The sequence below is a fragment of the Barbatula barbatula genome, assembly GCF_947034865.1.
Source record: "Barbatula barbatula genome assembly, chromosome: 2".
Lineage (NCBI taxonomy): Eukaryota > Metazoa > Chordata > Actinopteri > Cypriniformes > Nemacheilidae > Barbatula > Barbatula barbatula.
In genome coordinates, this window is record NC_136767.1 from 2,668,515 (window position 1) to 2,696,489 (window position 27,975).

General features: G+C 40.4%; 2 protein-coding genes across 2 annotated transcripts; one reads left to right on the top strand and one right to left on the bottom strand.

The window, feature by feature from the left end:
- nup88 (nucleoporin 88) lies at positions 1-6,210 on the bottom strand. Its single transcript, XM_079479700.1, has 17 exons — positions 5,914-6,210; positions 5,660-5,829; positions 5,415-5,540; positions 5,252-5,338; positions 4,862-5,029; positions 4,587-4,767; positions 4,352-4,505; positions 3,428-3,526; positions 3,257-3,347; positions 3,017-3,121; positions 2,757-2,909; positions 2,511-2,636; positions 1,747-1,812; positions 1,495-1,575; positions 1,230-1,356; positions 1,008-1,126; positions 1-918 (listed from the first exon to the last, which is right to left on the bottom strand). Exons 1-17 carry the CDS (start codon positions 6,148-6,150, stop codon positions 855-857), a joined length of 2,154 nt encoding a protein of 717 aa, XP_079335826.1. The 5' UTR covers positions 6,151-6,210; the 3' UTR covers positions 1-854.
- Positions 5,807-27,954, top strand: vps37d (VPS37D subunit of ESCRT-I). Its single transcript, XM_079479714.1, has 4 exons — positions 5,807-6,897; positions 14,442-14,613; positions 25,102-25,184; positions 27,135-27,954. The coding sequence occupies exons 1-4, from the start codon at positions 6,730-6,732 to the stop codon at positions 27,609-27,611; spliced, it is 900 nt and encodes a 299-aa protein (XP_079335840.1). The 5' UTR covers positions 5,807-6,729; the 3' UTR covers positions 27,612-27,954.
- The last annotated feature ends 21 nt before the right edge of the window (positions 27,955-27,975 follow it).

Consider the following 27,975-nt stretch of genomic DNA (forward strand, 5'->3'; position numbering starts at 1 on the left):
ACAAAGTAACATAAAAAGTTGTACCAGAACATATATTGTACTTTTAGAATCAATGGTGTCTTGTACAAAAATAAAGTTCACTTAAATGTATATAATCTAGAAACAAAAATTTGAGACGTCAAACCAAATTTTTTTTTTTTTTATATATATATATATACACACACAATCAAGGTTGCATAAAGGGGGAGACAGCATACATGATAAAAGAATGTTCACTTTTGGGCGAACTATCCCTTTAAAACACTCAAGGTGTCCAAATCACCTCTTTAAAGCCAGTATTATAAATTTATTTTCCCGCGGGTGACCTGTTCTGTTTTTCTTACATTATAAAAGTTTCACATTTACCCATTCAAGCAATCCTTTCATTTAAAGCAACTTTAATGAAGCTATACTTTTTTACATGCATTCCCTGGAAATTGAACCCATGACTGTGGTGTCGCTAACATGACGTTCGACCGCATTGAGCAGACTAAACTCTGATATTTTTCCTTCTTCATATCGTCATTAAACATGACCTCCTCAGATAATCCATTGTGTTTATTTTGGAAATCACACGGATGCCCAACACTTCGGTATCACAACTGATAAAATTCTAAAACAACAAAATATTCATAATGTACAAAACACTTTATTGTCAATGAGATGTGCACACAGCACATAAAATAGTTTTTACAAAAATGTTTGCTAATCTCTTGAAGACCTTTTCACAACTGGCAGGTTATGGTTATACAAAGTAAAATATTTCTAAGCAGGGGACATAAAGATACAAGGGTCTATGGCGATATGAAATGACTACAGTAGCTTTCTTGAATTTGTTTAAATGAAAGTCTAATAAATTGGCTTATCGCTGGTGTTTAGAAACTAAAATGATTTTTGATGTCCTTGATTTGCTTCATCATGCCGGCGATGTGTTCTCCTCTGCAGAAAGGACGACAGTATTTCAGGGTCACTAACACAACATTGACATATTGATGCTTAACTATAATTTTCAATGGTGCGTCACATACTGTTCTTTGAGGACCCCCTGGACACACTTTCTCTGGTGGGCGTTGAGTGTGAGGTTGGAGCGAGCAGGAGAAGCTCCGGTGCTCATCTGTTTCTTCTGGTATTCCATCTTCATGTTGACCTGATAATACATTGGCTAAGTTTTAAGCGCACTCTCTTGCCAGCACTACAAGTAAATGTAAATTGTGAGCAGGTGTAAATATCAGACTCCGTTGGAGGCAAACCTGTTTAATTCCGTTGTCTAGGTGACGGAGTTGATCGTGAATGGTTTGCAGTTCCTTCCTCATGTCCTTCTCGCTGTCTGACAGCACAGGAAGTTGACTGCGCAGACTTCCCAAAACCTGTTTTACTCTACGCAAACAAAATTAAACAGTGTTTTGACTTCATCATTTTGCAGTGAATTTACTGCCACCTATGCAATGTTTCTGTACGTGACATTATGGCACCCAACACTTTTTCAATCATTCAACTAAATATGTCCTAGTGAACCTTTTCATGATGGCTTCCTGACGGTCCTTGGCATCTTCGCATTTGTCGGCAAGTCGTTCTGCCGTCTCCCGCAGACTTTTCCTACAAAACACACACACAAGATGATCTTAAGCATAGTGTGCATTCTGCTCCAAACCATAACATGAATGATAAATAGTGGAGGAAAGGGTGTTTATCAAGAGAGGCCAGACTAATGTGTTGAATCTATGAATGTGGTTGTGAGTAATATCAAACAGGCAGTGCTGTGGTCACCTCTCCACTTTGTAAAGATCCAGATCCTCCAATTGTTTCTTCTTCTGTCCGTTCAAGAGCTTCACTCTGAAAGACAGCCGTGTTATTTCCATGGACTTGGACCTTATGAGGTACTTCCAAAAATAGCATTTATATCAAAGAGTTGCAATATATATATATATATATATATAGCCATGTTATCATGTCCAAAGAATTACAGTGCAATGTATGAGTTGACAAATATACTGTACATGTGTACTATGGTGTGCCAGACAAAATGTAGAAGCAAACTGTTAATAATATATTATTTTACAAAATTATTTAAATATATAATATCAAATAGTATAAGAGTGATTTATACTCATTTTAATTTGTCTAAAGTTTTGCCATCACACCAGTATATTTGTCAACTGCATAATGTGTGTATTCAATAAGTAGATTTTGTAAATCATCATTATCAACGATAAAAACAAAAACTCATTTATTATCTACATATCGCTTCTGTCCATCTGAAACCTTCATATCTTCATATCTTCATATCTTCATATTTCGTGATTGAAATTTTTGAATATTATTATGTTTGCCACAGGGTTTGGCAAAATTCGGACTAATTAAAAGTAGTAAAAAGTGCTTCTCAACTTTGACAACACAGTACTTAATCATTTAAAGAGTTTTTCCAATTTCTGAAAAAGCGAATTTGGACATCCGAGGTTCAGTCAAAATAAGATGGGTTTAAAAACAATAAAAAACCTATTCAGATGCCCTCATGCTACTTTATATTGTACCTTCTCTGCACCTCCTCATGTGCCAGGCCCAGTTTTAGGATGTATTCCTCTCTGAACACCTGCGTGGCTCTGCTCAACAGCTGCAGACACTCTGGAGGAGGGGGGGAAGAGTCCTTATCCCCAGCTCTAAAACACACACACACACATCAATCATCACAGCGGGACTTGCAAAGAATATGTCTACTTTATTTTCATAAAATGATGTAATGCATCTATAGAATAATTCAAGCGGCGACAATGTTTTACCTCAGCACTAACGGATTGGTTGAATTACGTGCCAAGATGTTGCGAATATGCTGCTCAAAGGAATCTTCAGCCAATCCACGCAGAGGAGAGCTGCCTGACCCCACCCCCGGATGAGAACACAGCAGAGGAGGAGAGGGGGGACGAATAGAACTTCTACACAGATGTGAATTTAAGAAAAATATCAGTAATAATGTAAAGACGATGATTGAAATAGGTGCAAATTCAATGGCTTTCAAAATGAAAAACTCTTCAAAACGTACAGCAGAGGGAGTAACAGACACTCATAGTTATTCATGACACACATCATGGTGGCCCCTAAGGACAGATCGGACACGATCCAAAACCCACGGATGGGAGCCGGTGAACTGCAGGAAAAAGAATATTAACTGTTTATCCTGGTAAAATAACATAGATTTGACTAAAAATACACTAAGGGACATGTCAAAATAAATAGTTTGATCCAGAACTGCAGTCCAATGCAGGGTAGAATGTTTCCCCACCTGTAAGCGAGAGGTTTAGTGCACAGGATATTCTCCACTATGCAGCGCTGGTCTGCTGCCAGCTCCTGCAGATTGTCTTTATCCTCCTCATCTGTACAGTAAACTCACAATGAAGATCAATTTATGAGGCCGATGATGTTTTCAAGGTTTCGATGGAGCATGTTAACTCACCAGACTCAAGAAACTTCTGCAGTTTTTTGAACCAGGTGAGTCCAACGCTGTGCACGCCGGCCTCATGGGTGCAGTGGTACCTGTGCTGGCACAGAGGATCTGTAACATACATTGTTATTTAAGAACAACACAAAAAGGTGGTCTACAAGTGCATCCTTGTTCACATACGACATTATGCATCGTTATTAGGGATGCACGATAAATAATCGGCCATATCGGTATCGGCCGTTAAATGGTCATTTTTCTGACAATCAAATTTAGGCGATATATTATAGCCGACAAATCATAAATCATTTCCTCTGGTTAAACTTCTTCAGCTGCACGCTGCTCAGGTTAAAATACTATACAGTACTGTCTTTCTGACATGATCATTCACTTACTGATACTAGCAAAGCATTTTTCATGTAGGTACAGTATTTATGAATGTGTAAATTATCCGAACAAAGGCATATTGTTTGAATCAGACTACTGTCTGAATGCTTTCTGTCTTGAGACCTGTTAGATACGTGGCTATTAAGAACATTTTTCTTGGCTGCTCAGGAAGAACATGCATAATTTGTTTGTTGAATAAAAAATATACCAGAAAAGTTTGAAAGTTCAATAATCTTTAACTAGAGTAAAGTTTTTCAGGGGAAAAAAGAGAACTAACGGTTACTTTGTTTTCTGCAGTGAATGTTTTCATATAAATGCAGTCGTCCACTTTTTGCCTTTGGTTTCAGTATAGGAAATGTTATATTAATATCTAGATCAGTGGCGCTCCGTGACTCCTCTTCAGGGGAAGCAGTAATGCAAAGCTCGGCAAAACATGTATTTAGCCCGTCACGTCATGTCAAAATACATGCCTGCCGCAGACGCGTCGAAAAGGTTTTTCAAAAAAATACGCAGACGGACTTTCGCCATCTCAAGGGCACTTGACTGCCTCACCTCGGTGCAATCTGATAGGACAGGTGAAGTCTGACTCTGGTGGCTCCTCCTCCTCCTCAACAGCGGCCAGTTTGAGGGTCAGCTCCAGCTCCACACACTCAAACACATTGAGCGATGGGACTGTTTCTGAGCCTCTGGACCACCTCTCTACAACCTGTTACCAACAACGTTTTATTTACAACACAATATAACAAAACCCAGTATCATGAGACCCATAAACAGAATTTAGCCTTACTCCGCCCTCCTCATCATCCTCAGCTTCCAGCACCACACAGTGGTACAGCGTTCCTGTTTCGGTGGCAATAACCAGGATGTTGGGCACACAGGGCAGGCAGAGAACAGCACACGCGTAATAGCCATAGTTATCTTCTGCCACTGGGTACATGGGTAACGGGCCCAGCGGCTTCCCCAGATTACTGACACAGGGAGAAAAGAACAAAACTATAAGCAAAACATTTTAATCCGAGTGAGGTTTCTGTACCTAAACTTTCTGATATTAGAGTATGTTACCCGTGTGTGAGAGAGATATAGCTCAGATACGTCTCTCCATTCCCGTACAGAATGTAGAGTGGGTAAACCAACAGGTCTCGCTTCATGTGCAGATGACGTGGAGAATCTGCCACCGGTCCAAAGTCAAATGCAACAGCAGTTTCACCCAGAGATGCTGCATAAGAACGCCTGCATGGAAGATCGCATCCAACATCATCAACAGAGAAGAATTTTAGACTGTAGTTTATCATTAACTTAACAAAATGAAAACTTTTGACATACAGCTTTTACATTTATGCATTTGGCAGACGGCATTATATTCTGAATTTACATATACTCAAAGTTTACAGTGTTACAATATCACAGTTTCCAAACCTTGGATGCCTTAAAACCAAAGGCTTACAATCTTACCCTCTTGTATGGATACTGCTGTCATCGTCTAACTGAGAAACACGCAAAACTCTCGCAGGGGACTGTGGCTCCTTAAGATTATAAAATCTGCGAGCAAAACACATTGTCAGTCTATTCTTCACAGACAATATCTTCAAAGCTACTGCCAGACATTTTCAGGTACCTGACTGTGTTGTCTGAGGTCAGCAGAACTAGATGAGGCTCCTCGGTTTCACTGGGATACCAGGCGGCCTGTCGGAGCGTCACGGAGGCGGCACTGGTGAAGAACCTTTCAGCCACAGGAATTGTCCTGTAAAAAAACACAACAACAGAAATAAAAGGCAAGGGCCTGACACTTTGTACAAAGTCAACACATGTCAAAGTTAAACCTGACCAGGTTAAGCCGTTATAAAACAAGTCTGCATTTACTTGCAGTTGATCTCCAAGCGTCCGCCCTCAAACTCTGACTTCTTGCCCCAGAGCTGTGGCAACTCCAGCACAGTCGCTCCACGCTGGCCAATGAGAGCCACGTGATACTGCGTGGGGCTGATCAACACCTGACACACTTCAAACAAGGGCGGATTGATGCAAAGCAGAGTCTGCGGAGTCAGACGTCACATTGGTCGATATTCAGAAACTTGAAGTAACAAATCGAGTTATTATAAATATGTATACACGCTGACCTGATATCTGGACGTGTTTATTTCAGCCTCGGTGTTTAGATGTCGCAGGTTTGTGGTGTAAAACACACTCTTAACACTGTCCCAGACGAACAGATCGCTATTCAGACAGAACGTAAGATTCTTGTCTATTCTTTTGCTGGTGCCCTGAGGCTCTAAATAACGCCTTTCTTGTAATTGCTTGAAGATATCATGCTTTTTAAGCGCGTCTCTCCATCGCTCTCCCGCATGCGACGCCATGTTTCTTTTTTTGCGTCGTCGCTGGTTGAGGACGTCAAAGGACTCGCCTTTTCTGTTGAATGCTGGGATTAGTAGTTCGGGAGGCGTTGCTTTTTGTTAATTTGCTTGTCTGTATGTTTTATTGCAATTCTTTTGGAAATAGTTTCCCTGTTATTTGTACTGTTCTGTATTTGTGTGTTAAAACAAGCCCGTAAAGAAAAAAAACATTTAGTTTAAAGCTATGCATATTGCACAGAAGTCTTCTTTATGACCGATTGTTCTATATACGAAACGCAAAAAAGCACACACGCAAAAAAAGACAAAACAGAGCTTTTCTAAACAGCAACAAAAAAAGTTGTGGGTTGGTTTACAAACAAGAGAACAAATTTGCATAAAATACATTATGAAGTTCTGCATGGCACGTTGTGACCGCTGCGGCGCCTCCTCGCGGTGAAAGGCGGAACGCGCAGGCGCCTGTAAACGTGTGCCATAATCGCTCAGCATTGTCTCCGTAAACAGTGGATCGCCTTCATGCCGACGAGAGCTTCTCCAGCCGCCCCGCTCCCGTCTTCACGCACACGTGAACAGAATGGAAGTTAAATGGCAGGTAAACGGAATTGTTTAGTGCGGATCTCGGGGACGGGAATGTCCCAGAGAAGGGACGCGAACTCTTACCCAGATGGGTACAGGGTCCTCAACACCAGCGAACTGAAGGAGCTCCTACAAGATGAAGACAAAATGAATCAGATCGTGCGACTCGGTGAAAAGGTATGTCTTCATTTACACACACGTTTCTTTGGATACGTATCAGTTTTACCTCAGACCAGATGCTGTACAGTACTTGATATTTTAACTGTGTGATGTACATTGTTTCCTTCAACACTGGGATGATCGTATATGATGCATTACACGCCATCCCATACATGCATACATACACACACACACATACACACACACACACACACACACACACACACACACACACACACACATACATACATGCATCCCTGTAGCACACAGCACTGCGCACCCGTGCGCTTTATGGCAGACCGCATACTCTTTCTTTAAGAAATGTTTCCCGAAGATTTGTTCTTGATGATGAATTACTTAAAGTTTTTGCGTTAAACGTAAACAAAATGGCAGGCTGTTCAAATACTGTGGTACTTTAAATATTCCCGTTTTATGATAATCCGTGCTTTTCCCCATTATTTCGGTTCCACACGTTGTGGTATCCCTTGTAATTCTCAACGTACTGCATACTTGTTTTCGAGCCTCTTTTTTCCACAATTTTGCATGTGTTGAAACAGTGGCTTTCTTGTGAGGCTCTGTAGGTGCATTCACTTGACCGACTGATCCGGTGTCAGTTTAGACTGGGATATATGACATTTGAGATGTAGATGGCTGTAGCTTGACACCAGGTCCCCGCATGCCTGCAGGAAGCCAGACCTTGTTATTTGTAATGTAAGGACAATATGTTTGCACTAGCTCGTAAATACAAGTCTTCACTTCAATTAATGGTGCCAAACCCAGCAGCCCGTTTCTTTCGGCGGGGCACAAAAGATGCTGTGCAGAACGTCATGTGTAAGTCTCGCAACAAAACTTTCTGCGGGGAACAGACCGAAATAATGAATATCACCCCACTGTTACTCAAAACGTATTTTTCATCAAAATCGAGGTGCCAAGTGTGGATTCCATTTTCAGAAGCCAGTGGATACATCCGTGATCAAAGCCTTGGACCAAAGATAACTGCAGATACGATACACATCGCATATTTCACGCTACCATTTAGCCTACGCCATATGGCCTTCTGCTTGCTTCAGAGATGTTTTCCATGTTTATTGATAATCGTGCATTTAGAGTTATGTGATGGGGCCATATGGGTCAAATTCCCAAAGGCTTGTGATCTGCAATGCACATCACCATTCTCGTCACAAACGGGTCAATTCATTAACACGCTGACTTCTCCAAGGGCAACCGCAATGACCGCTTCACAATGGTCTAGTGAGATACAGCTCTTGCTCTTGTATGCACGAACTACATTCTCTTACGAGAGATTGTGGTATTTTAACTGAATGGAAAATGCTTTATAATACTCGGATACTGTTTGCTATGAATAGCAATGAGGCGGCTTTTATGGTTAACTTTATGTGCTCATTAGGCTACAAAGGGCAGAATCAGGCTCCGTTCTTGAATTAATCAGTGGTAGAAGCAGAAGGTCGTTGGTCATTCATGGTTTATCGACCAAGCTGAACTATCTTGCACTAAGCAGATGGTTTGTACTGTATTTTGCTTACGTTGCGTACTCATTTATCATGTGGCTTGACATCGGTTTTCAAAATTTCACGCTTTCACATAGAGAGCCTTGGCAGGGATCTGACTATGAATAAAACATATCTAGCCATGTGTCTGATAAAAGTTGGCATTTGTGGCAATATTTTGGTACATTTGGCATCAGAAGTACAGTTTGAGTGAAAATGGAGATTTTGTGTTGTGAAGCATAGAAAAGTCCAACTGGAATATTTATCAACCTAATATAATCTATGAGCTTCGATAATATTGAATTTTGGTAGAAACCTTACTAAGATCATGAGAGGGCAGCAGCAAAACTATTTTATTTGTAAAATGGGGGTTTTGTTATGTATTGACTGCAGTCGCATTGAATTCACTGCATTTCCAATCGAGTTTGATGTTGTCTGATAAATACAAAAATGCAAATGATCATAAATCTTCTCTTCACTGTCCAAATGTATATCAATAAATTCTGTCACAAGTTAGGCAAATGAATTACCGAACCCAGAACTTACACATTATTAAATTTCTGTTCTTAAAGTGGAACTGAATTTGTTTACGTGTTAACTTGCTCTAAAAAGATCTAACCATAAATGATTGACATTGAATTATTGATTCTCTTGACAGGCCTAGTTTCGTTTCAGTAGTCACCAGGGCTGTTTATTTGTGGCCTTTATTGATTTCTTATCAATATTGAGAAACCAGAGGTTATTTTAAGCTGTTATCCTAATGGATCCAACCCTAGCAGGACCTGCGCTGTGTAAAAGCTCTGTAAGGTATTCCCAGGTTTATGACCGTTAGCATTTTGTCTGTCAATGTGTTTCACGACCACGGTCGGCAGAGGACTTACATCTGCACAAATTTTAAACAGACAATCAGGCAGCTGCAAGCGGAACTAGACGGTATGTTTCAATTCCTGTTTAGGGAAAATGCAAGCCATTCCGAACGCTCTGTAGGTCCAGGGATTTTGCGTCAGACAGAGAGGAAATGGACCGACAACCAAGATACTGGAAAGTCTAAACACAGGCATTCACGTTCAAAGACCCGCTGCGCTTTCTGGCTTTAGAATGTTCATCATCAAACCGCATGAGTGAAAGACACGCTCACCAGCAGGGCCTGGCACTTATTGGCTCCGGGTGACTTATGACGCATACGGCGTACCCAGCAGTATGAAATACTAAGAGCTGGAGTGAGAGAAAGAGCCTCAGGACGGTCTCAGATGTTCTTCTAAAATGTGCCCAACTAACTAGAAGATTGATCGCAGAGCTTTTAAAAGAGTGGTTTGGAGCATGTTTCTTAGCTGTCTCTGTGGTATGCAGAGATACGTCCTCTCCAAGACAAGCAACATCCTTTCCTGTACTCGCAAATGCATGATTTGGGTTTGGGGTTTGTATGTGGAAAGATTCTGGTTGAAAAGTCAGAGAAGTTCATATGCTGTGGATGAATGCATAGATCTGCCCCAAAACGTATGGGTGTCCTTTCTAGATATCAATTTTGGGAATCCCAGGTGTGCGATCCGAACATAAAAAACATGCAGCGTACTGTATTTGTGCTTCCTTTTTAAAATCAGTGACCAAATCTGAGGGGGGCATATCATTGTTCAGTAAAAAAAACACAATATTTGTTTGTATATGTGCTCATTATGCTTTTGCATTTGTATGCCGCATGCAGAGGATGCACAAAGCATTCCAAAAGGGTCACTTATGAGGTTCCCTTTTATGTTGACAGACATTGTACACATAGTTGTTGTTTTCAATTTTTAATTTGAATTGTCAAATTGATCAAGGGAAATGCGATGCATTTAGCAAACAAGTCACATCTGGTGCGACATCCAAAATTAAACAGTAGTTGCAAAAATATGCAAACTTCATCAGAGACTTCAATTAAAGTCCTACTGTGACCGATACAAGGTTTTTGTAATTGCATGAAATCTAAACTAAAGCACAGCAATGCATAATAAACCCGGCATGCATAGGGAATACGCTGCTCGTATTTAAAGTACTAGACAAATATTCATGTATTGCTTAAAAGGAACATTTGGTTCTGAGCAGAGTGTCGCTTTAATCTGTAGGTGTTGAATTAAACGGATTAGGTTTGCAGAAGAGATAAGAGAAACTCTGTACTTTGGCGAAGCCGTATTTTGGTTTATGAGTGTCTAGCCATATCTAATTCATTACCCAAATCATTTGTCATCCTGTCAAGATCCTCAAACGCATCGCGGTCATGCGATCATTCACTCACTTAGTGCTCGACAACATCTGTATCGTCTTTAAATAGATTTCTAAACTTTAAGGGATTGTTCGGATAGACAGCGAGCTATCTGTTTACAGTGAAACCGTGGAACGTTGGAGGACATTTTCCTGCTTGTCAAATAGTGGTTTCTTCGGGTGTAATGTAAAACAGTTAACCTAGAAACAACATTCCTACCGTATCAAACAAATCGAAGCTCTATAACCTGTAATCAGATTGGAAATGATGGATTGAGACGGCTGTTCTGTCCTAGGGCTAATGTACTTTTCGCAAGTTAATGTAACTGCTTTCCTTTACTCTCATGCCATCCCAGATATATTTGACTCTCTTGTTTTCGGTTGAACTTTATTTTAATTAACGTGCTGTCAAGTTGTCGTCTTTTATGATAATCAGATGGGCGAAGCTCCAAAACGTGGTAAATCCATCATAAATGTAATCCAAATGAATCCAGTGGGTTAATAAATGTATTCTGAAGTAAGGCGTTAAATCGAGAACTTCTAATCTCATTGGTTTTCACATGTATGGTGACGTGCCGCACTAAGAAATGCATGTTTACATTTCAGTTTTGAGAAACAAGTTGAAAATATATATCGTTCTGTACAATACGTTTTTTTCTTTTTAGCTGTCATGCTATTTTTATTTACATTTTTTGCGATTTTATGTTCTGTGCTGTTGTCGTTTTATTAAATATTGGTTTATTTTTATATTACTTTTTATATGTTTAATGCATTTTTATTTCATTGTCAGTTTTAGTTTAGTTTTTATTTATTTTCACTTAATAATTGTAATGCATCAACTTAAACTTATTTCCGTTTCTTCTTGAGACAACAATTGTAATTTCGTTTAGCAAAAACGTCAAATCATCTTCGATATTTGAGTTTAATTGTTTTTTATATTTATTTTCTTAGTGCTCTATAGCGCCCCCTGTGACAAAGCCGAGAGTGCAATGCATGCAAATTCAACAAATTAGGTTTGCAGAAGAGACGGGAGAAACTCCCAACGCACTTTTGATTACGAGCGAAAATGTTGGAAAATATATTACTAGCCATATCTAATTCAGTACCCAAACCATTTGTCATCCTGTCAAGATCCTCAAATGCATCTGCAGTCATGCGTTCAATCTGTAAGAGAGAATACATTCACTTAGTGGTCGACAACATCTGTATAGTCTTTAAATGGATTCCTAAACTTTAAGGGATTGTTCGGAAAGACAGCAAGCTCTCTGTTTACAGTGAAACCATGGAAGTATTAATTTTCGATTTAGTTTTAATAAACCATAAGGTAATCTTGGTGCCAGTGTGGCTCCTCTAGCGCCCCCTGTGACAAAGCTTAGAATGCAATGCATACTTGCATCACAAATTGCATTCAGACATATTCTAGAATGCAATGTGTTAAAAAAATGTGAGGTTTTTTTCTCTTAACACTCATGACACTCAAGAACTGATAGATATAATTTTTTTATCTTAGCATTACACTGTAATGCTGTCTTTTAGATGCGCAATTCTCAACACACAACAGCAATGGTGATACATCCCTACACAATTAACAACCAATCATAGGTTGAATAAAGTAATGAAAAATGTTCCCGATATAAAGGACCTCATGTAACCTTGACAATCCTCTCTGATCACACATGGTGTTTTGAGTTATTACAAGCATCTCCCGTTTTGACATCTTCAGAAGACTTCATCAAACCCGACCGCCATACTCACATTCCCTCGAGCCGAACAGATTCAGTATCGTGCCACCAGCGGGAATATCACCTGTCATGATTGGGGGTCTCGCGCTGGAATAACAAGAAAGCCTAAATACTCGTCGAGCGAATAAATCATTAATCCTCTTATATGCCCAGCTTAGCTCAGTCAGGCACCCTAATTTTACCCAAGTTTTGAAATGCACAAACTGCCAGTTCATTTTTCCTTGCAGCAACAGAAAAGATAAATGACGTTCCAGCATGACCCAAACCTTCGGTTACAGGGAAAGAAGGGGTCTGTGGTTTCGATTCATGTCTGAGAGTTTGCAAATAATTTCCATGAGGACATTGGTTTGGATGTGTCTTTTTGCCTCTGTGGTTAGTCGTCTATTGGTCTTGGGCCGTGCCATGGAGGACAGTCCGAACAACGAGCCTTAAAGTTTAAAGGATGGATTTGTCCACAGGCCTTTGTGCCAGGATTTCTTGCATCATGGGACCTTGTTTTAAAGTAATTAAGCAACATGTGGCAGACCGAGGCGGTTGGGTAATGAAGCATTGTCCGACTGCCTCTCCAGACTATGGTCCTATTTCAACACACACTCTCAATTTAAATTCATGGAAGAATATTGAATGTTAATATTTAGTATTGTTCAGACAAACTGAACTTTGTGATGTATATTTAGCTTTTTACGATGCTTTTATGCGTTTATTATTTTTATCTTAAATTACTTTGGTTTGACCTAAACTACAGTTTTTCTGTCTTTGTAAAGAATTATGACTGTAAAGTCCCTCCCATAGTGTGATTCAAAGGCATAGTTCACAGAAAAAATCGAATTCTGAAATATGAAGTTGGATTATGTACTCGTCTTCATGTATCTCTAAACCTTTATGGCTGTTTTGTTGAACACCAACAGAGATGTTTAACAGCACAGATCCATGCAGTGGATGGAAAGTGGATGACAACCAGATGCTGTCAAGACAAAATCCAGCACAGGAGCTTCATTCCGGATAACAATAGTAACAAACAACGTTGGGATAACATTCCCCTTACGTTATGACAACGTTATTTTTGGATGCGTTTTAAATATTCAACTAACAATCATGCAAACATTTTTATAATAAGTTGAGAACATTTTAGCAATTATATATAACGAAACGTTGATTAAAAGTTCTTTTAACATTACTTAAAGAATGTTTGTGAGAACTTTTAGAGAACATTAGCATTGCTTTGTGTAATGATCAGACAGAAATTTAGGTTGTTAGTGGTCACTGTTTAATGTTATCGTGTAGCACATATTGCATTAAATAACTTGTTCTGTAGAGGAAAGCCATTCGTCTATGTGAAGTATTTTTTGGGGATGCATATTCCTTGCTAAAGACAAACCAAATACTAAATGTCTTAATATTCACACATGGATATGGGCACACACCCAAATCTGCTCTCATAAACAATGAGCTTTTCCATGCAAGTCAAGCAGATTAGCCAAAGTACTCAGTCACTTTGAAATCAACATCTACAGGCTATTATTTTCCCGTTCCTAGGCTTTCCTTACAGGCTAATCGGTATTGGATATGCTCAGGGATTTTGTTTCTGCGAACGCAGAGATGCATTGCAGCGTAACCTCATATGACCCACGAGAAATTAGATTGTATTGAGTTGCATTATTCATTCTGTCTGTTTGACTCAGAAGTCGTGAATAAAAATCTGCTCTCTGAGATTTTGTGTTGCTGTGGTTTAAAAATCAAAGGTTGGTCTTCTCTGTTCCATCTACATGCAAGAGTTGTACAACTGATTAATACAAAATTGAAAATACTTGAAGAACAATGGATGGAAGAAAGTTTTTTCCATGCAACACAAAAGGAGATTCTAGGCAGATTATTGGTCTTGCTTTTGGTTGTTGAATGGGTTTGTTGGCGTTTTGAAGCGATACGATCAGTTTATCCTGTCAGTTCTTCTCAGTTTTTGTAATGAAGTAACAAGTCTTTCATCTCCAGCCTTACGTTCAGGCTTTTGATTGATGTATTACCATATGTTTGACTTTACTGCTCTGACTTATGTGTAACGGCCGCCTGTGTTCAGTTCCAGGAGCTACAGCTGGATAGAGAAACCTTGCTATCGACCAATCGCAGTCTAGCAGAAGGGAGCCTGTCACGTCGCCCTCACCTTCAAAATGGCAAGCTCCAATTGGCTGCAAAGTACGAGGGTCTGGCGAAGCTGACCGCTGCCTGCCGGGAAAAGCAAAGCCAACTTGGTGAGTATTGATTGGCACTCAAACTCTTTAACAGCGGGATCTTTTGGGACATTTTTATGTTTGCCGCATTTCTTAGAATAAACGGCTCTTGACCGCGCAGGTAAACGTTTACCTCTGGTGGTAATATTTCAATGTTGCCTAGCAACTTTGTTCCATAAAAACACACCCTGACATCCGGCACTGCTCAATAATTCAATGTTGGAGCAGTTGACCCACGCCTGAATTGTTGATCCGTTCAGTTGTGCTGGAAGAGATCCACCTTCCATCGCCCTTAACACAGGGGTGGTGCGGAGCGGGCAGGTCCCAAAGGGTCGTCTGGGGCCGTTAGGTCCCCACCTGGTTACCCCACCTCTTTTCAACACCAGACAGGAATAACTGGTCTCATATGGACCAGGACCTATTTAAAGTTCTAATGTTACACTTCACAAACATTTTTTGTTATGGGGCTTGAAGAGACTTGCTCTCTTTTTCGCTCAGCATGGTCAAAATAAGAGAAATATTATTGTGGTCTTTCATGGTCGTCTTGTCTTCTGGCTGAAAATTCAGCCGGTTTCACACGCTCCATGCTTTTCATTGGCTTGCTGACATCAGTGTCGACTATCAGCATGTGCATCAGGGAGCTTGAGGGTTAGAAACCAGTTTAATATTTTGTTGATTATTTTGTTTTTCTTAAAGCAGCCCTAACTCTTTCTGCACATCTCATGTTAATCTTGAGTACTTACAGAATAGTATTGTACCCTGTAAATATCAGTAGAGTCTTTAGTTTGATCACATTTTTTAAGGACAGATACGACTGTACGATTATTTCCGAAAACATGCGACGCGTGTGGGGTGAGGGGGCGGAACTAAAGCACGTGCGCATACATTGCCAAGAAAACACAGACGGTTTCACTTACCGCATGCGGTTCATGTCCGGCATGGTTTAGCGCTAGGACCGCCGCTCAATCTCCAAATCCAGCGTTATATCCACCGTTTATATAACATTCATCACCCAAATGCAGTGAACAGACAAACACAACTGAACTACACGTACGTAGTTCTGTCTCTCTCTCCTGCACACAAGTGAACGTGACTTGTGCACATACTCCTTCTCCCATTCTCCTTGGTTGACCTTGCCGCGTTTTTTCCGGGAGAATTGTCCAATAACGGACTAAGAAAAGTTGTTACGTAACGATTTTTCATGTTCGAAAAAAGCTTTCCGAAAGCTGTACGAACACTGGGGGAGTGTATCGAGCACAGAAATACTACGCCACATGTCCAACTCGTTTTTTGACAAGTTGACCTTGCAAAGACAACACGTTTAACATTGTGAATAAGCCGCCACTTGTAAGGGTTTGAATAATGACTAAGAATGAAATGTTCTTGTGCCTCGGTTTGTTAAGACACATAAAATCTGTTTTCAGTAATGCAATTAAAGCTTAATTTAGTTTGCAAATAGCGGAACTTTTTTTAAACATTTGTATTTTGTTAAAGCTCTTTATTGAATTATGGGAGTTAATTTGTTTATTATTGAATCTGTTGACCCAAAACCCCCCCCAAAAAAACCTGTGTATGACTCTGTGGAACACAAAAGTAGATATTTTAAGAAATGTCTCAGTGGAAGTCAATACAATGGAAGTCAATGGGGGTTTATTGTTGTTTGGTTACCAACAATTATTTTGTGTTCATCAGACGAAAGTCACTCAGGTTTGAAATTAAATTAGGTAAATGATGACAGAATCTTCATTTTTGGGTAAACTATCCCTTTAAATTGTATAAATGGTCGTAGATGGGTTGGCTTTTGGTTATACATAATACGTGCAGTTCCTTTGGGTGGAGTTGGCTCCCGTTAAACATTGTTTTGAGAATAATCATATGCCTTCCTGGTATCCTTGAGCAGATATCTTTAGGGTTTGTAGGATCAGGACACCAGTCTACCACATAAATCTCATGTTAAGATGTATAAAGTTTAAAGCTACAGCTATATAAGTCAAAGTTTATTCAACATGTAGGTCTAAGTGTACACTTCGATTGTAAGTGTAAAACAAGATTGTTTACAACAATGCAGAGTATTGTAGTTTAGTTTTGCATTTCTACTCCCTTAAATTAAAATGTTTAAACACTTCAGATTGTTTAAACATTTCATGTTTGGCTTCGTTTTACATGTTGTGTGTTTTGACACGTATAGGCTATCTGTGAAGGACAGCTTTGCTCACAGTGTGCAAAGCCAAGACAAACAACGGGTATCTGTTGTGTGCTCTGATATTTGCTGGGAAAAACTGCCGGCCCAGATGAGACCCCTGAGGTCGACTTGGAGTCTTTGGAATTCGGGACTTTTTCTATGGCATTTGCACCATCACTCTTTCTGTTTCACACCTGTTTGATCTCTCCACGCTCATAATCGTAGTGAATATAAAAAAAAACGTAGTAAATATAATGGACTTGTTCATTTGCGTGCAGCATGTTATGTTTTTGCAATAGGCATTAATATTCAATGCTATTTCAACCAGTCTCACGAATTCCTATAGTCTGCATCGATATATACTCAAACATATATGCATATATAATATAATATATATATATTAATTGTCCATTAGCACAAATCAATAGATACAATTTTGTTACTATGTCACACATTCCTGTGAGATCATCCATCCATCGAAGTTTTTTGGTCATTACATTTCCTTAAGACCAGTAGACTAACTTAACGGAAACTGTGAAAACTGTATAACGTGGTATATATAGCTATTTATTGTTGTATTGGTCATACCTACTGAGTTACATTTGTTTGTGCGTCTTTCAGAAAACTAAACGGTTTCAAAAAAGTGGCATTATTCCTAAGCATCATTTTAAATGTTGATATATACACTATGTATGTATTAAATATCATAAAAGGGTTCAAATATATCAAGAAATATTTGCATTTCGATTTCTGCATTTGGCTGGTGCTTTTTAAGTGAGGGTACGTTCAGTACGTGTGTTTTGGGGAACAGAACCTGGGACCTTTGCGATCAATGCTCTCTATCAACTAAGCTACCGAAGCGCCATATATATATATTCTAGGACCTAATCTATGGTGGCCTAAAACATTAACCCTCCCTACAGCCCCTATACTCTAGGGCCCACATTCTAGCACAGAAAGACTGATATGAATTATTTGTTGATCTTTTTTACCCTTCCTCCCCATTGTGCAGTCTTAGTGGTAATGCAGATCCATTTGAAAGGGCTTTTGTTTGCGAGGCCGCCTCCAGTGCCGTTCAAAAGAAAAGGCCGAGATTCATATGAAAGTCTCAGCCGCAGCCCCACCCCTCATCCAAGTCTGGGAACTTAAATCTGGGGGAGATATTTGAAAACTCGGCGGAGTGAAATGCCAGCAGGAAATCCAACTGTCGTCAATGGTCGAGGAGGAGGAGAAGGCCGTGGGGTTCCTTCAGCGTCCCACAGGGCAACAAAAGATCAGCGGAGGATATCTGCAAGTCCGCTTACACGCACTGACAGAGCTGTTTTCTCCTCATACAGGAAGTTCTCATCTCCATGGGCACGGTTCCACACAAGAGTCGCTCTCTCTTTATTTCTCTGGCAGCTGCCGGCCAATGACGGAAGGAGGGTGGAATGTTCACCTTCCTGTCACCACGCAGCATACGTGTACTCGTGCCTCCAGCTGCAGGCTACAGCCGGATGGGTGGGAGAGGGATCGTTCTTCCAACCCAAAACATCTGATTCTCATTCCTTTAGAGCCGACAGAAAGAATGCAAAGCTGTTTTATTGCTTCATCAGCTGAGGCCAGAGGTTTGGCTCGAGGCTGGCGAGTAATTGCGTAATAAGATGTGACTGTGAACATCAGACGTCGGGAGAAGAGTTTGGCTCTAAAAATGAAAGGTGATCTTATGCAAGGTGACGTTGAATGACAGAGTTTCTCTCGTGTGGTGTTAATGATAAATGCAAAATGGCAGCACTCGACCAATCAAATGAAAGAAGCTAAACAAATTGATATTTAAGATTATTTAATCCTTTATCTTCCTTCCTTTCCCCTTAAGCACATACCTGACCTGTATGTTTATCCCGCTTCAAAAAGCAAACAGCTCAGCGAGCTCTTTTATCTTTAACAAAGCGTATCGACACTGTTGACCCGAGGCTTGACCCGTGACACAAAACCTAGTCATCAACCTCTCAACACATACCTTCCAAACTCTCACAACTCAGATCGTCAGCGACTGCCTTTACAGAAAAAAACAAACCCCTCGGGGTGGGGAGGGAAGTCTGCCATCATGGCAAACGTGAAAAGGGCATCTTTGTCTGGAAGTGTCCGTAAATCACACAGTCAAAAGGCATGCTGGGAACTCTGTGAGAGAGTCCCCGTTGATGGAAGGGATGGCCATTAAACGGATGTGAAGTGTCTCTGCCCCTCTTCCAGTGTTTGAATGGAAGGGGGCAGTTATCAAAGCTGGATTAGGGCCACTGAGCTACCCCACACATGCTGGATTAATCGCTCAGCGGGAGAACAGGGCCTCTTCACAAGCTTTTGAAATCTATCTCCTGAGAGTTTGAACCCAAAACTGGGAAGTCTCCTCCTGAGGCTTTCAAAAAACTACTTGACGCATTGTTTCGACATGGCGGAGTTTGACGCATTCACATAAGGTCTTTGAGCATGGAAATTGCACCATAACCCATATAACAACTAAGTGGCTTCTGTGGAAGACAACATATGTTTTTTTGAGGATGCCTCGGCAGTGAGCAAAATTAGAAAAATGTAAGCTGCCTTTTGTACCTGTTTTGTCATGCACTTAAACTTTCTGAGGCACAGACCTGAAGTCATTTGCTATAGCTAATACGTCTCACAGTTCTTGGGCATTGACTATCACAGTAAGACAATAATACGGTCGTCAAGGGTGCCCAAGCACTGTTTGGTTACAGACATTTTTCCGAATATCGTTCTTTGTGTTCAGCAGAACAACAAAGTCAAACAGGTTTGGAAAACCTTTACTCTCGCCATCTCTGCAGGTTACTTTACCTACTTCTCCTAAAGGGACAATTCATAAAAAAAAGATGAACAATATGTTAAAATATTGTATTGTGGTCAACAATAATGGCATAGACCTGTTTTGCAAAGCTTTTTCCACCAACCAATTTTTCCCACTTCTATAACTTCATATTCAAAGCATAAGTGGAGAATTATGCATAAATATTTTATGGAAATAGTTGTCATATGTTGCTAGAAAAACAAACACACTGACCCCTGTCTTTTGGCCGCTTTAGGTCGGGGTTATGATTGTTAAGTATAGTAAACCACTTTTTTGTTAGGACTACACCACTGCTACTATGGTAGTCAATTGTGGCCAAGAACTGTTTGGCTACATGCATTCTTCTAAATATCTTTCTCTGCGTTCATCAGACTAAAGACATTTTAAACGATTTATTTTTGGTTTAACCCATAATAGATACAGTTTGCCATATTAAACAGGTGTAGTGAAGTTGAGCATGTTCAGATCCACTGAGGTTTGGTCTGTTAAACGCGTATGACCCAACCGTCAAACCTTTGCATTAAAGTGAAAGGTCTCCTCGGGCACCTGTATCCCGTGTTTGGGCTTGTGCGGTGTCCTCCTCACATTGTCTGTTGTTGTGACCTGAGGACACCTGAACAAAAGCCCTCTGCAAATACATTCTTCTGAAGGGTCTTCCTATTCACATAATGATATTTTATCAAAGAATTGTGCAGAGCATCAGTGATGTCAGCTGAGTAGATTTGCGGGGGTCTTTAAAAAAATGAGATGTGCAAAAATGCATTGTGATGACGACGCGAAAATGACAACTATGAACTTTAAATCGTTTTTTTTGTTTCATAATAGAATAAAAAGAACAGAAATTAATGTTGTGACAAAATGAACACGAATTGCAAAGGGCATAAAATGACCCCACACATGCTGGATTAATCTTTTAATTAAATTAAAAATTGTTCACCAAATATAAAACATTGGCTTTGCATGCAATATCAATTTTTATAGAGTGTGACATTTGCTGTATGAAGTTGTTCCTTTCTGATGACAGAAAAGCAGTCGGTGGTGTTTATCTACAAAAACCACAAAAGATCAACCTCCGTTCTGTTATTTTGACAGGAAGTAAGAGGGGTGCAAAGAAAGCATTTCATATGTAAACACACACATTTATCAAGTAAATTATAGCTTCTGATTGCCAGGAGTTCCATTAAATAACTGTTTGGTGTGGAATACATGACAGATATTCAAGACTAAATCAGTTTCACCAAACTCATAGCCAGTCAAAAGGTGGTCGGTCAACCTGACAAAAACTTGAGGTTATGATTGATTCTCAGCTGGTTAGACAGCTGAACACTAGCTCATTACATTTCAACTGATATAAGAGGGATAACAAAATAGCATTATCCTAAAACTAAGAAAAGAACATGGCTTCATGCTGAGAAATATCACCTCCCTCTATGCATAGCAATGACTCATATCCATCCGTTGGTATATGACTTGCGTTGACAGAGTCGCATTGCGTTAAGAAAAAAATGACTGGTCCAACGTGTCTTGCATGCAAACATTGTTTTGTATCCTCAAGACTTTGAATGCAAAGCAATGAATCTTCTATATTCTGCTGAATTATGTCAGAAGCAGGCATAACTTTTTATTTTTGGGGATGGTTAACTATCCTGCAAGACTAATTAATCGAGTTTGGATTCAACACTGGATTTATTGGCTGGACAAAAGAAGACGTGTTGCCAGAGCAAACAGGTTCTCAGGCAGCAGACTATAAATGAATAAAGCTCTGTTTTCATTAGGCTTCTTTTCCTTGTTCTTTAACAAATATTGCATTACTGTCAAGGTGGCTGTGGTGTAATGTTGTTCTTAAGGCTGCCAATCGACTAAATAAATCATTGGATTAACAAGCAAATTTTTACGTGTCAGTGTTTTGCTAAGAAAAGCCTCCAAATTAAGATCATTTTATACGTTTACATTATTGTGGCCATTGAATTGCATAATTGAATGAATGATTCATGTAATTATATTGTTTTTTCATCTCTATATCATAAAACATAAACTTGGAATTGTCAATCTATGCGTTAGACACACGTCACTGACCATACGGACACTAGGAATTTCAATGACATGACTTGGGACTGTTGTGTTTAAATTACATATTTATTACTAATACAGAATGTATTTACACTAAACGGTTCATTCTTATTTAATCATGAACGATAATAATAGATGTGCACTTGCATATATTTGCTAATATAGCAACAAAATAAATGAATTGCTTTTCGGTTTGGTTAAAAATGGCCACATATACAAGTGTTATCAAGAGAATGCAAATCAGTAAATCTAAATGAGGTTATTTCACATTCCGTAGTGGTCTTGAGGACTTTGTGCTGTGATTTGAGCTGCTTGCAAATGTTGCTTTCCAGTTAATGAGTGTTTCCTCAATCATGGCCGCTTTAACGTCCCAGGGGTTTATTTTTATTCAAACGTCTTCTTTTAGTTACATGGCCGTCATATTAAAACTAGTACACCTTTTACAAAGCCTTCGTTTTTTATCTACTTTGATCTATACTTTTTTATTTATAGATTTTTTTTATTTTTACAATCCCAGACTCGGACTTTAACTTGTTTGTTGACCAACTTGGTTGTTTTTCGTCTGGAATCCTGCATTTAGAGAGCTTGTTATATAATACTGATTTGTCTTTACACAATCTTTAGGTTTTTTATTTGACATCTATCCAGAGTGAATTCAAGGAAATTCACAAGGGAATCAGACCCACAATGCAGTGCTCTCTGACATTAAGCTACATACCTTTTTATTTGTAATACTTTAGATTACTACAAATCCTGTAAAAAGAAATGTACTGTTTGTTGGCATTGCCAATGCTTGTTTTTTTTATTGGAAACAAGTGTAAGATAACTTGATATAAAACATATGATAAAGTTTTTAGTGGAGATAATCTCAAATTAACTGAACATTGTCTGACGGATTGGCTTTGTTGATATCACCACACTACCTCATATTAGCATTTTTGTTTATCGTTGTAGTCTTTCTAACTAGAAGCGTTTCGCATGGGAACATAAATCCTCCTGCTGTGAATAAATCTAAATCTGTGCTCATACAATTTGTTGTTAAAGTTGACAGATGTTCCTTTGATGGTATTGTTGGGAGATGAAGAATCGTCTTTTGAGCAGAAAGGATTTTCCATCCAGAATAAGATGATTTATGATTTCCACATATAAATGGTAACAGAAGACTAAGACTGTTCAGTTTGAACAAAACAATTGTGGTCAATCGATACAAATAACTTAGCATTCATGGACGGGACAGAACTGGGCACCGGTTATTGATTCCTTCAGTTCAGTGAACACTATTTTCTTTTCTCAATAATAACTGTATAACGTTTTGCCTTTTGAACTATACGAAAGTGCATAGTAAGCCATTTTTAGTGCAGGTGTAACCAGGATTCAAAGCGTTTTATGATGCCATCACTCAAGACAGAAGGCATATTTATGATGCCAAATGTAAACCTCAATATTTCTCAACCAAAATATCTGCAATTGTGCTACCCCATATCACAGATCCAGCTAAAAGCCTTGTTTTTAGTTTTGGCTCCAATAAGAGACCGGTTCAACCAAAGGGCATCAATCTGCAACATCAGAGCGTTGGGACCTCAACTCCATTGTCATAAAGCGCCGCAGCCACCACTGAATCCCACGGGTCATATCTCCGTCTCCAGCGGACCCTGCTCATGGTTTGGACACCCTGCGGCCTATCAGCACGATTCCTCCCCAGTATGTAGGTCATCCACAGCTGCTCCCCGAGTGTTTGTTTGACTGGCTGTCGCCTTCCATTACGTTTCATTGTTGTTTGGGCTGCTGAGGTCATGCACGTGGCTGCCACTCCTCCACGTCGAGACGCTTCAGCACTCACGGATGCTGGACAGACACATCTGACGCAGTGGGCCTCTGATCATTTATTTACTGAGAGGAGAGCACGCAGGCCAGTTTTAAAATGCCCTGTTACGAGTTATTGGCACTGCATATACTTGAGACGGTATTGGCACGAGTCCATAGATGAAGAGGTGAATTAATGTACGAGTCTTCCTTCCACGAGAGAATTTCAAATAGATTAACTCGATTTTCTTCAGCGGCACTTGAAATGCAGTGAATTTATCACAGCAGGTTATAACTTGGCACCACTTTGATTTTGCTTCAGTTGAATTGCTGCATTAAATTTATTTTTTAGAGAATGATTCAAGCGAACATTTGTATCTACAGCAGTCTTGGGGCTTTTGAAGCGTGCGAACTCACTTAAAATAAAGCCATTACTGTTTTCTGGTGTTCTCTAATGTGCCTGTTCCTGTATTAGGAAATATGTGTTGGCTTTTCTGTGCAATTTGTGCAGTGTCTATTGACAGAAATGCCCAAAAGTATACATAACTGTGTCTTCAGAGGTGTATTAAGACCTTACATAATGAAGCGTTATGTCTTCGAAATAGTTTTGAAGCTATTTATCTATATACACAGCGGGTCCCCTTACATGGAATCCGTCATGTTGTTTCTACGGTAGCCCTAAACGGACAAACTGCTCCACAGAGCCCGTTTCGTAAATATGTTCTGTCCTTCGACAAAGAAGTTAAAACGTGACGACATCTTAGTTCTTTGTCAGCCGCTGTAGTGCTTTTAAAGACAGAGGTGGAGTGAACAGTTGGTGGGATTTCGCAACCTCACCGCTAATTTTCATACACTGAACCTTTAACAAATAAAAATATTGGTGATTTCTACGTCTAGTAATCTAGTGATACCGCTGTAGTAGTTTGTTGGTGTAGGGTGGCTTATAAACATTTCTTACACATCCTGTATCATAGAGGTTTGTTTGGGGAGCAGCTCTGGCTTATTGGAGCACTAATGGTGTCATAGTTCTGACCCCTGTATGCCCTCCATGGCCACTGGCCCGGCTTTTCACATCCCCTATGGACACATGTGCTGATTGGCATAATTGTCAGTTGCCATAGTAACCCCAGTACGACGCTCTGTGTGTCCGAGCCCCTGCAGACCAGTCAGCGGACATAAGCTAACAGAAAGTGATTTGCTTCCTTCCTCGTGCTCAACAGTAACACTCATAGAGACCCGAGAGCCGCTTCAGTCCCAGCTCTTTACACAGAGACCCCTGCACAGCTGAGCACACTGATAATTGATTTTCAGAGACTCTTTCAATCTTCTTTTTGTTCGACCGGTACACGGTTACCCGCCCCTGTGAGGCTACGTACTTGACGGCAGTACGTCTGCAGGATTCTGTGGTTGGAGTGTGGCATTGACCCCTACAAACCCATTGAATTTATAATTAAAAACCATTTAATACAACAAGCAAGGTGTAAACATGACATTCAACGCAAGTCCGTTTTTTAATGCGAGGAACAGACCTTCGAAGATATTACTATCGGTCAATTGTGCGACTGTGGTTTTTGTCAGTATTGAAACTTGCTGAGATTCTTTTCTATTTCTCCAGAGGCCATCACAGAGAGACACAGCCCTCACACCGCTCACAATCTGCTTCAGGAGGAGGTGACGCGGGTTGAGGAACAGTCTGAGGTAACTGCTTTGTCCTTCATATATCCAATTTAACTCAAACAACCTCTTGCTGTGTGTGTTTTTGGCTCAAGGCCGCTCTTCCTGTATCAAAGATGTCGGAAATGTGTATAAACACTTGCCGGTAAAATCTCGCCGCGTTGTTTTCTAAGAGTTTATTCAGACACGCCGTTTCAAGATCATTTCTGTTGAACAAGAATAAAACTGAATTTGAAGGTTTGCGCAGGAATTCCTTATTCCATAACCAGTCGATCCAGTTTCTACACGTCTCATTTTGCTACTTCTTGCAAAGAAAGATTCCGTGGTGATATTATCGATGATTTAAAGCATTGACAGGCCTTGCATCATATATAAGAGAGTAGGCCATCAGGGATGTTGTCATCAATCTGATATTGCTCTTTTCAGAACGCATTTCATACAAGAGATGACGCACGTCCACTCAAGTCATTCCAAACCTGTATGATAAAAATATATGAATAAATGAATAAATGCTGACCGAATTCTTGTTTTGGGGCGTACCGTTGTCCCACAATTCACACTGGTTTACACCAAATTATAATCCCGCAAACATGATACATTTTCCATCTCCATGATCTTTTCTTACAGCAGACAATAAGGAGGAACTGAGCGTGAAATCTTAAGGATTTTCTATTTGGTTTCTCTGGCTTCTGGTAGCCGGTTGTTTCTCGGTTGTTTCTCAAACAAAACCATCAGTTTTGTTTGAGTTATGATTCAGTTTTAGCATGGCCGTATCATGGTTTCCCAGATCTTCATCCTTGAGCTCATGTTTCTTGTTAACATTCATTACATGATGCGTTATCTATGCAATAATAGCTCAGCACAACACGTACCGTAAAGAAAAAACACTCTATAAACATATTTTGCTGTGGTTTTAACCGGCCCACCTGCCGGATGCTTGTTTGATTGATCCGCTCCGGGTTAAATGTCCTCCGGGCTGTAAATAAGCACGGAGTCTTCCACCCCACACGGGCCGATCGATCGCTCTGTGACTTTGCCGTTACACTCCTGCTGTCTGATTAATGATCCCAATTCATCATAAGTGAGCCGTGCTGGGATCCAGCCTTCAGCGGGATGTGTGCCAGAGAGAACATCAACACAGCCCCAGTGTTTATGAGACGGATTAAAGACGTGCATCCCCAAAGGACTTTCTAAAAGCATCTGGGTGAAACTTAAAGCTGCAAACTTTTTGGTTATTCTTGAGGAGATTCACATTGGGGGAACCTCGCTTTTCCCTTTTTGTTTCAGAAATTAGTACAACAAAATCAAGTTTTTGAAAAAGGGTGTCCCACATTTAGCTTGTAGTTTGCTGTAGGCAATTTCTTAGACTCTATTGTTCCTCTTTAGGACATTTGGGGGTGGGTTTGCACAGACGAAACATATCAATTATTCAGTCCCCCATACCGAGGTAGACAGGGCAGACACCTGCCCCCTTTACCGGAGGCACACTTTAGGGTCATGTTCAATTTATACAGCGTTCTTCGTGGGACAGCGTGCTGTTGTGAAATAAGCTTTGTCTGACATTTTTAAATATGAGTCTTAAAGTATCCTTTATATTGTATGACGTTTTCACTTTGCAAAATGTCATCACTGGTCCAGAGGCACTGTTTCATTTTTTTTTTATCTTAAAGATATTGTGTTCTGTCGGTTGTATATTCTTTTAGCAGATTGATTCACAACTTGAGAGTGACTAAATGATGACAGAATTTTCATTTTTGGGTTTATTATACCTTTAAGTATGTGCAATAGTAATGGCGACGCTTGCCTACACCACCGATGATGTTAATTTGGAATGATGTGGTTTGTATTAAACAGCCTGAAATAGCCGCAGTGTTCCTTGGAACATGATGAATCACAGCACGGATATTTGTGTCTGATGTCCGGCTTGAGTTCCTGACTTCTAATACCTGTTTATTTGTCATTTGACCTCCCTAGGAGCTGCTGGAGCGTTTCATGGAAGGCCACGTGCCCCTGGAGGAATTTCTCGACTCCTTTCAAAGCCACCGGAAGACGTACCACATCCGCCGCGCTCAGGCCGAGAAGCTCCAGGAGCTTCGCCGACCCGACAGGAAACAGTTGAAACAAGCGGAGGAGCACAAAAGGGAAGAGGAGCAGAAGGAATCTTGCCAGAACGGCATCAGCACGCACGCTCCTCCGCGCGTCTTCCAGCTTCGATACGGCCTGACGCCGGCCATTCTGCTACCCCTGTCCTCCTCCTCTTCGGTCTTGTCCCCTCTGGACTCACGCTCACGCCAGTATCGGGCTTCGGGGCCTGCCGCCTCTCACTCCTGCCCCGGGCAGCCCGTCGGCCTTAGAGTTATCGGACAGTTACCCGGCTGGCCCGTGAGACCGGTCCGATTGCAGCAGCTGTACAGGCCCAGTCCGCATCAGCCCGAACCTCCGTGCCGATAACGCTCATCACTGTGAAGTCCAGGGCGGCGTACGCAACTTACACAAAGACCACATGAAGCCTTTATTGAGTCGATATATATTAATGATGCTGCCATCGGAAAGTCACGTACCCAAAAAGGGAGGAGAGTGGAAAGCCATAAAGTATTTGTTGCTTGTCGTCGCTTGTCGGTTTAATTTCTTTGTTTGTATTCGTGTCTGTTTGGTGTGGACGTGGCAGGTGTTTAGCTGCTGTTTGTGTGAGGTAAAGTGCCCTGTATGACACACTGCATTTTGACTGGATGGGGGCTTTTTGTAATGTTGATGGTGTTCAATAAAGTCTAATCATGATGTTTATTATAAACCAATATCTTTGTTGCCTCATATT

Excerpts from the sequence above, each read along its gene's own strand:
- nup88 (XM_079479700.1), bottom strand. The coding sequence starts at position 6,150 with ATGGCGTCGCATGCGGGAGAGCGATGGAGAGACGCGCTTAAAAAGCAT. Across the intron at positions 4,768-4,861 it reads TATATCTCTCTCACACACGG|TAATCTGGGGAAGCCGCTGG; the intron begins GTAACATACTCT and ends TCCCTGTGTCAG. Across the intron at positions 4,506-4,586 it reads AGGATGATGAGGAGGGCGGA|GTTGTAGAGAGGTGGTCCAG; the intron begins GTAAGGCTAAAT and ends TGTTGGTAACAG.
- vps37d (XM_079479714.1), top strand. The coding sequence starts at position 6,730 with ATGGCAGGTAAACGGAATTGTTTAGTGCGGATCTCGGGGACGGGAATG. Across the intron at positions 6,898-14,441 it reads TCGTGCGACTCGGTGAAAAG|TTCCAGGAGCTACAGCTGGA; the intron begins GTATGTCTTCAT and ends GCCTGTGTTCAG. Across the intron at positions 25,185-27,134 it reads GGGTTGAGGAACAGTCTGAG|GAGCTGCTGGAGCGTTTCAT; the intron begins GTAACTGCTTTG and ends TGACCTCCCTAG.